The 8,294-nt window shown below is 48.9% G+C and overlaps 2 protein-coding genes across 10 annotated transcripts in view; one reads left to right on the top strand and one right to left on the bottom strand.

Annotated features, from left to right (window-relative positions):
- Positions 1-7,333, bottom strand: part of slf1 (SMC5-SMC6 complex localization factor 1) — a 21,334-nt gene extending 14,001 nt beyond the window's left edge. For 2 of the 5 annotated variants that reach the window (XM_035529876.1, XM_027006230.2), the window contains exons 1-15: positions 6,718-7,330; positions 6,434-6,548; positions 5,593-5,671; positions 5,234-5,406; positions 5,062-5,117; positions 4,789-4,939; positions 4,183-4,368; positions 3,923-3,991; positions 3,336-3,482; positions 2,924-3,090; positions 2,655-2,789; positions 2,285-2,429; positions 1,957-2,104; positions 1,418-1,563; positions 1,121-1,239 (exon numbers count right to left, since the gene is read on the bottom strand). In XM_035529876.1, coding sequence (XP_035385769.1) covers positions 1,121-1,239; positions 1,418-1,563; positions 1,957-2,104; positions 2,285-2,429; positions 2,655-2,789; positions 2,924-3,090; positions 3,336-3,482; positions 3,923-3,991; positions 4,183-4,368; positions 4,789-4,939; positions 5,062-5,117; positions 5,234-5,406; positions 5,593-5,671; positions 6,434-6,544 — 1,832 coding nt within the window. In that variant the 5' untranslated portion in view covers positions 6,545-6,548; positions 6,718-7,330. Of the gene's footprint in view, positions 1-1,120; positions 1,240-1,417; positions 1,564-1,956; positions 2,105-2,284; positions 2,430-2,654; positions 2,790-2,923; positions 3,091-3,335; positions 3,483-3,922; positions 3,992-4,182; positions 4,369-4,788; positions 4,940-5,061; positions 5,118-5,233; positions 5,407-5,592; positions 5,672-6,433; positions 6,549-6,717 lie in introns of all 5 variants that reach the window. The other 3 variants (XM_035529878.1, XM_027006228.2, XM_027006229.2) reach the window with 3 other exon arrangements.
- A 78-nt stretch (positions 7,334-7,411) lies between these two features.
- Positions 7,412-8,294, top strand: part of kiaa0825 (KIAA0825 ortholog) — an 86,031-nt gene continuing 85,148 nt past the window's right edge. For 4 of the 5 annotated variants that reach the window (XM_035530221.1, XM_035530222.1, XM_035530219.1 and 1 more), the window contains exons 1-2: positions 7,412-7,491; positions 7,616-7,816. The gene's annotated coding sequence lies outside the window, so the exon portion shown is untranslated. The remainder of the gene's footprint in view (positions 7,492-7,615; positions 7,817-8,294) is intronic. The other variant, XM_035530220.1, reaches the window with a different exon arrangement.

Below are 8,294 nucleotides of genomic sequence, written 5' to 3'. Positions count from 1 at the left end.
AGCCAGGGAGGGGCGTGGGGCGTTCTCCCAGAAAGGTTCTGGACGAGGCCACCTCTCATTTAAAGGCTCCGGTTAGCGCGCACGTGCTGGACGTCGGCCCTTCGGCACCTGCTGGGCGCGCCGCACGGCCCGTACGCCAGCACACGGGGACCCTTCTCTCATAACCAGGCGTGTCACATGCCTGATCTTTACTTTCTGTTATTGTGAATGTGTGTGTGTGTGTGTGTGTGTGTGTGTGTGTGGTGTGTGTGTGTGTGTGTGTAAGAAAAGCGTTTTGCCTGTGTTGATTTTATGCTCTGAACAAAGAGTGTGGAGAGTGCACAGTGGTCAAGGCACATGACAGTTCTTATTCACAAAACAATTCTTATTCATTACGGCCATTAGCACACACAAGTACATACAAGTCCAAAAAATAAGAAACTTCTCTCCCAGTCCTCTAAACCATTCCAAATCGATTCCCGATTCCCATTCTCTACCGTGTTTGGTACGGCTGGACCGACTGGGACCGAAAGGGGCAAATACCTGCCGGCCATTCAGATCAGTGGGAGAGAGAAACACAGAGCCAACAGCGGCACGCCTCCCAGCAGGGGTGCGGCCAGCGCTCATCTCCATCCATTATCCGTCTAAACCCCCCCACCGATACCCCCCACTAATACCCCGTGATGAGTGAACCATTACAGCCACTCTGGACCTGCTCGCACTGGCTGGCTGATCTGAACAGACTCTTCTACCAGAACCAGTGTTGGGTGGTGGTGCCATCAGTAATACTCCTGCTACGATGCTTCCCGTCCGTTAAGGAGGAATCCGTTAAGGATCGGAATTAACCGTATGGCCGTTTGGAGTGTTTCGAACAGCTTGTCATTTTCCCGGCGAAACGAGTGCAACGCTGGGGAGTGAGAGTGAGGACTCTGATTGGTGCTTTCACTCCCTTAGGCCTGGTGTGTGCGCGCGCGTGCGGTCAATATGCAGTGTCAAGGGCGGAAGGAGGCCCAGCGGAAAACCGCTGCCTGGGTGGATAAATATGACCGTGGGGTTTCTCCCTCTCATGCCTGCTGTGTCCTGTTCCAGTTCGTCTACAGTGACATAAGCATGTTGGTTAGCGTTTCTGCGTGTTACTCACTCTACGCCTGACAATAGGCTGTCTGAGCCAGTGGAGGAGCTTGTCTCTGGCCTGGTCTCGAGGGTCTGCTCGTGTTTACATCCACACAGACGCCCTAGGGTTTTCAGATAGGAGGAGACCTGCAAACACACAAAAACCTGCACTGTAACGTTCCTCTCACCAACTCTGTCTCCCTGGCGATTATATTCTTTTTAATAGTTTTTTTTTTTTTTTTATAGTCTGATGAGGATAGTCTTCTTTTTAATGGGGAAATAACTCAGTTAGTTGTCAGGTGTGTGTGTGGGTTTGGGCCCGTACGATCTTGAGCAGGGAGAGCGGCTCAGGCCGGAGAGACACGCCCGTCCTGCAGCTGAGGTTCCTGTATAAGGCATCAGCAGTGAACATCCTCAGCCGCGGGGAGGCGAGGCCAGGAACCAGCTCCTGCAGACAGTCCAAACGGAGGTCTGACACAGAGAGAGAGAGAGAGAGAGAGAGAAAGGGGGGGGGGGAGAGAGAGAGAGAATGATCATCCTACTATACTCTGAAAGGCACATTTGAAATTTCCAAATGAGTTATGACCCTCAGGCTACTAAACACTCCTATAAATAGGTTTCTGCACAACCAAGCAACACTACAAACATAAGCCATGTGTACTGTTACAGCACGTGTCCAAAAGAAACATTTCTTCATTGTAAAACTATGATCTTCACTAATAGCCCTAATTATCAGAGCCCTTAAATTTTCCATAAACAGCTGAAACGTGAGGGATTAGGAGGTTACACGAGGACGCAGGGTCAGCGCAGGAGAGCTTCCCTTAACGCTCCTCGGAGACCTGGGGGGCCTGCAACGAGCTTCACCTTGGCACAGGATGGCCATGTACTCGGCCAAGTCCTGGAAGCCTTTCTCCACCAGACGGCCGTTGAGCTCACTGTTCTCCTGGGCCCAGTATTCCACGGTCACGGCCAGGATCTCTTGCAGGGTGGCCAGCACTCTCAGTCTCCACTCCTGATGGAGCAAACCACAGCACAGAGCCCAGGTCACCAGCCATTCGTGTGGGGGGTTTCCAGAGCCATGCCAGCACGTCCCTGGACCAGCGGGGCACCGAGAACCCCCCCGCCGCTAACAACGCTGGCGGAAGTGGAGAGTACGTGATTTAAGGCAGCGTTGACTGCGCCAGACCCCCACCTGGTTGGAGTGGAGAGCCCAGAGCGAGGCCTCCACGAGCAGCTTGGCCAGCTGCTGCATGGCCCTGGAGCTCAGCGTTGACTTCTCCCACACGGTCCAGAAAGCACTGCTGAGCACGGACGCCCGCGAGCCTTCCGCCCTGCGACTGCACGTGACAGCACACTGACGTCGGCCCGCCATCTCGTCCGCACCAAACGCGAACCTTTCCGAGCTCACGTTCGATATGCGCGTATGCATTTAACGTTAAGACAACAAGATTATCATTTCATGGTACTGATAAGGCGTTACGTGCCAGACTGCTTTGAAATGTGTACAGGCTGGTGGAGCTATCGTCGAGTCCCAGTGCAGCAGACTAGTTTGAGCTTCTCACCCTGAGCCAGCGGCATGGAGCTCCAGCCGAAAGAGCAGGAGGAAGAACGCCTGCAGGTTGCTGTGGAAACGGCGCAGCTCCGTAGGGGCATGGCTAGGCTGCGGGTGGCAAGTGTCTGTGCTCGCCATGCAAAACCTTGAAGCATGAATTCAGAAGACACATTAATATTAGTACTACTGGTCACCTTTCTGTCTTAAACTCACACGCTAGCCCAACGGCTGTACCGCGTTGCGTACAGGATGAGGGGTGGACTGCGTTAGCCTGTGTACCTGACCGACGTCTGAAGCAGTGACCATGCGGAGTTCTTACACTGTGGACACTGCAGGATCTGGAGGAAATAGGCCACTCTCTTAGGACTGCCCCAGGTGGGGTTATTCCGCAGTATGTCGTTCAGGACACTGCTGAACACACTGAGGTAGTACGGCTGGACCTCCGCCTGCAGGAGCACATGCGCGACTTTAGGAGTGAGCGTTTAACTAGCTGATCAGTCCCGCAAATGTGGACACTTCGAACCATTATGTCACTCTGAGGGTCTTTAGGACCATTTGGGAATACAGAGTGAAACAGCCGCACAGGCTGAAATACTGGGTCGCCGGGAGACGCGTCGGGGTCCTCGCGTTTATTGGGCTGCAGGCTCGGAGCAGCTGAAGGGCCCTGGCCGGGCTGTCGGGGGGGACGTACTTGGAGGGCGTGCTGCATGCAGGCCTGCACCAGCAGGGCTGGAGGAAGCAGGCCAGGCTTCAGGGAGCCCTGAACCTCCTCCAGAGCCTGGGGGAAGAGGCCGCACTCCACCAAGCTGCAGACGTTACTGAAATCCACCGCGGTGACCTGAGGACCAAAACAGGCAGGAGAGGGGGAGAGAGAGAGAGAGAGAGAGAGAGAGGAAATGAGATGGGGAAGGCAATCAGTAATGTGCTGTCACTCACAGGCCGTTTGAGTTGCGGTGCTACTGGAGCGCTGTACGGACCCTAAAGTAACTGCTCCAAAGCAGCGACCTTTTAAAAATCCACCAGGGAAGAGAGCAGAAGGACACCAGTGTTTCCTTAATAGGCATGCCAATCACCAGGCCACCAATCAGGCTGCCTCGTTTAAATCAGCTGACCTGGATGTAATGTAGCCTTCACAAAAAGAGGCGCCTCACAGTGCTAGCGGGGACACAAAGAAAATTGAACGACCCGAGTCGCTTGATGAGCCCACTGTTCATTTTGCCTCGCAGTGACACTCACAGACGGCAGACGTGTTAATATGATTTAGTCAGTTTTATTCACCTGAGCTGGAAGGGCCGGCGTGTAGTAGCGGAACAGCTCAGGGACTTTCAGCAGTACCCTCCGCTGCAGCTGTGGTGAGAGGCCAGAGAGGCCAATGTTAGATCACGTATTACAGCAGTCACGATGATGACGAGGACGACGACAACCGCGTCCTTGCCTTTTGTGTTCTGACTTCACCTTTCAGAAGTTGTCATTTTACCCCTACATTTTTGGGGGGGGGCGGGGGTGTGTGTGTGGTGGTGGTGGTGGTATTGGCTCACCTCCATTTTTGTAATGTAGCTTTTGAGTTTTTCCTCCAGTTCGAGGAGAATCAAGTGATCATCGTCATCTGTAGGTTCGTCCTCTGTTTTCTCAGAGGTGGCACGGGGCGTCTGTGTTTGTACAGAGCTGGCACTGTAGCTTAGCGTGTCCACGTTAATGGACCAGTCCAAACTGGAGCAAACAGGCTGTAGCAGGACAGGGCCAAGCCCACAGGAAGTCACAGAAGCTCATCACGAGAACATTATTAAATCTGTACCATGTCTACAGCACATGTGCCTTAATGCCCAACCTCAGGCCTATGCAGAACTCGGCTGGTATACTAATAATTATTGGTTAAAAGGATTGTTGTTGAAGAATATATTATTATTATTACTACTCACACACACACACACACACACACACACACACATATATATATACATATACATACACATATGTATGTGTAGAATATATTTGTGTGTTTGTGCTCAACAATATACTAACATTATAACAATATGTTAATTACCTAACACAACACTTACAATCAATCAATCATTCTCATATTGCTAATTATCCCTATTATTCATATACTAATATTAATCATTGAAACCAAAATCAAAGATTACCCCAAAGAGATGTTCAGCGATGTAGCTGACAGTGTGGTAAGGCGTAGGGAGACATGTTGAAGTCTTGGTCCTATCTTTTGTAAACACATGTGTAACAGCTTGCGTGTTGGACTCGTCAGTCCAAAGCATAGCTTTCCCTGCTCTCAGTATCCTGGGGGCCCAAACATTAGCAGAGAAGATACATCCACGGTAGCCAAACACGGTCCGTCAACATCTTTCCTTACCGACTGCTCCTTGGTTAGCCAGCAAACGCATTTTACGTCGCGTCCTCACCTTTCAAACATGCCCTTCCTAGCAGGATCGTCAAGCTCAAGCCGCACAACCCACCCCTGTTGGGGGGGGGGGGGGGGGGACAACATGGGACGTTAAGAAACATTTGAGTAACGAGGATCCGTACATAGGCTCGTCTCGCGCTCGGTGAAGTACGGAGCGCTCCGGCCCTGACCTGAAAGGCGCCGCTCATGGTGCCACTGCAGATGTTCTCCCTCCATCTCAGAAGAGGGTTCGTAAACCCATGAGCCTTATTAGCCATGAGGTCTAGCTCATAGGACGCTTCCGGGAGCCACGCCCCATGCTCCGCGCTGTCCAGCACATACTTCGGAGTCACTATCCACTTCCCTACAAAAAACAAAAATAGTAAACGCCATTGTGCATGTAGGTTAATACATCTGATTAATGTAAATGTAATAAATGAATTCTGGCTTAATTAGGCAATTTAACATTGTCCTACAAACACACCAACCATGTTATTAGCAGATTATTATAAATAAGGTGGTAATCACGATCAAGGCCGTCATTACTAACCTCCAGCACATGCTGCGATGAACTTCTCGCTGGCTAAAGGATTAATAACTACAAGATGAGTTATTTCCTCTTTGTATTTCTGCAACAAATTGGGGTCATGACTTCTTACAGTAAACTTGTACCCGTCAAATTTATTGCATACAGTGTCGTTTTTTTTTTTTTTAACGCTCTTTGGCTTGTACTTGGCAAATCTTTAGGATACACTGACAAACCTTTCACTACAAGTCTTATACATTGTATATTTCTATGTATGTGACAAACCTGAAACTTGAATGTAACTAGGAAACCACCGCCTGCCCTTTGCTAACACACAAAGTCACCTTACTATTCTGGTCTTTAACCTGTCAGTAGGACAGCTAAGCCAAAGCTAAAAACCTCTGAGGTGGATTCTACACTCATGAGACTCCAATTACTAGAGGGAGGAGTCAGTAAGTAAATTAGGAGAGTATTAAGGGCAAGGACATAATTACGGAGAGAAAAATACACCTCATCACTGGCACGTTATCAGGGTTATTTTAAAAGTCTGCTCACTGACATCTTTCTGCAAGGACATGCCAAGTGAGGTAGGATGGCATGGAAGCGATGATGTCCATCTGTTATTTGCTATAGTGCTATACTGTAAATGGGCTTCCTAAAAGGCTGCAACCAGATTGGTAGCCACAAAGAAAACAGGCGTAAGACAGGGCCAAAGCGGCGCATATGTTAGTTGTCAGCTTCAAACCGGAGCTTTGAAGTCTGGCTTACTGGCACAGACATGGACTGGGAATAAAAGCTGTGTGTGTGAGAGTAAGCTAAGTCCTTGTGTATGATCCCTGTAGCGCTTTTCTCTGCGAATACTCACAGAGCCTCCTAGGTACTTTCCACCTAAACGCTTAATGCCTTGAAGCAGCTCTCCTTTCATTTGGAGAGTCTTGATTCCAGATACTTGAAAGATATATTGATTCCCCGTCATCCTGCTAAATTACAGGAGGAAACCTAAATTAGTGTTATATAAAAAAGATAGCTAGATAGCTAGATAACCTCTGAGAGTTACATTTATATGCAATTATTTCAAGTGCATCCATAGGCTTAATCAGTATTACTGAGATAGGAAAGAAGAGACGGTTTGTGTGTATTCTGTCTTACCTGCTATCACTGTGAAAAGGCCTAAAGATCAGAATGTAAAAAGCTGCAACTGCGTCCTGGCTCTAAAGCTGGGTAGACAGACAGACAGACAGACAGACAGACAGACAGACAGATAGACAGATAGATAGATAGATAGATAGATAGATAGATAGATAGATAGATAGATAGATAGATAGATAGTTTGTGTACTACTTCAAAACGCGTCCTGGCTCTAAAGCTCAGTAGATATGTAGCTAATCTAAGCCGCCTGTTTGTGTACTATTTCAACCCTAAACAGATGCCATATCCTACTACAGCGGCGCGATAAGTGAATAGATTTCAAACTCCCCGCCCGACGCTTAAGGATTATAAAAACTAAAAGCTTTTTGCTCGATTACTGAGGAGAGAAACGGCACAAACATCTCCATAACATACTGGTTTCCTTCCACCTCATACCACGTGTGAAACGGACTGTCCCATCGTGCCCGGTAAGACGGGGGTGTGAGTTTTCACGAGCACCGGGAAAAACCGTCCTGCGAAGCAAAAATGAGTTGCAAATAAATTGCACCGAATGATATAACTAATCGATAAAGAGGAGACCACGAGTTTGGAGCGCAGATTTATCAGTGAGACTGAAGAAGAAACGACATTCCTCTGATTTGTGCCGCTCCGAATCGGAGACGGAAGTCGACGCTTCCGAGACGCGCGTCATGTTGTTACAAAATGACAGCCGCGGCGAGGGTTTCCTTACGGATTTATCACACGGGAGCCCGGCCTGTGTGGGACTGCTGTGAGGTAAACTCGGGCCTGTCCGTTTTGTTTTGCTCCGTGTGGTTTTCCCTCGTCTTCTCCACTCCTGTTGAATTGAAAAACACTTGAACTGAATGTGTTTCTATCCTTTTTCCCCCCTGGCGCACAGTAGAGTGCCACAGCACAAGCACCTCGACTCGACGGGGTCTGACACAGCCGCCACTACCAGCATCCCCGTGTCGTTCTGGTCCTAAAGTCGATTTGCGTGTGAAAAGAATAGTGAACTATGAGGATAAGGACTATATCCCCCTTTGTTATATCCCCTGGATGTTGAGAGCTGGAGTATCAGTGGAGTAACCTGCAGAATCAGGTACAGTAATAAGAGAGCGCGTCGTTATGGCGGGTTGGAGCTTACTGGTCAGTTCATCTTGTAATCATGATGGTGTTTGCGTTTATGGTATTTAGTTGGTGCTTTTATCCAAAGGACCTTGTTCCGGGGCCCAACAGTGATTGCTAGTACAGTACCTTAACCACTTAGCCACCCCTGCCCGCTGTTTGCGTGGCACCTCATTTGCGCATAACATCCCGCCACTGTAATTCTCCCAGTTAGAGTGGGTTGGTATTTTAATTGTAGTTAGGTAGTTGCATACTTGCAGTGACACAGCATGACGACTGTTCAGGCTCAGATATATGAGTGAGTGAGAAAATGTATTTCCTGTGGTATAATCTCCAATAGGCATTTTAAAACATTGCAGGTTGGTTGGAATATTGTGCCAGACGGGTTAAGGTATGCCAAAGTAGATTGTTTCATATTGTAGGTTGCTTTAAATGTAGACAATTTGAATTAT

This window comes from Electrophorus electricus, chromosome 9 (assembly GCF_013358815.1).
Source record: "Electrophorus electricus isolate fEleEle1 chromosome 9, fEleEle1.pri, whole genome shotgun sequence".
NCBI classification, from domain to species: Eukaryota; Metazoa; Chordata; class Actinopteri; order Gymnotiformes; family Gymnotidae; genus Electrophorus; species Electrophorus electricus.
This window is presented reverse-complemented; position numbering and strand designations above follow the sequence as displayed.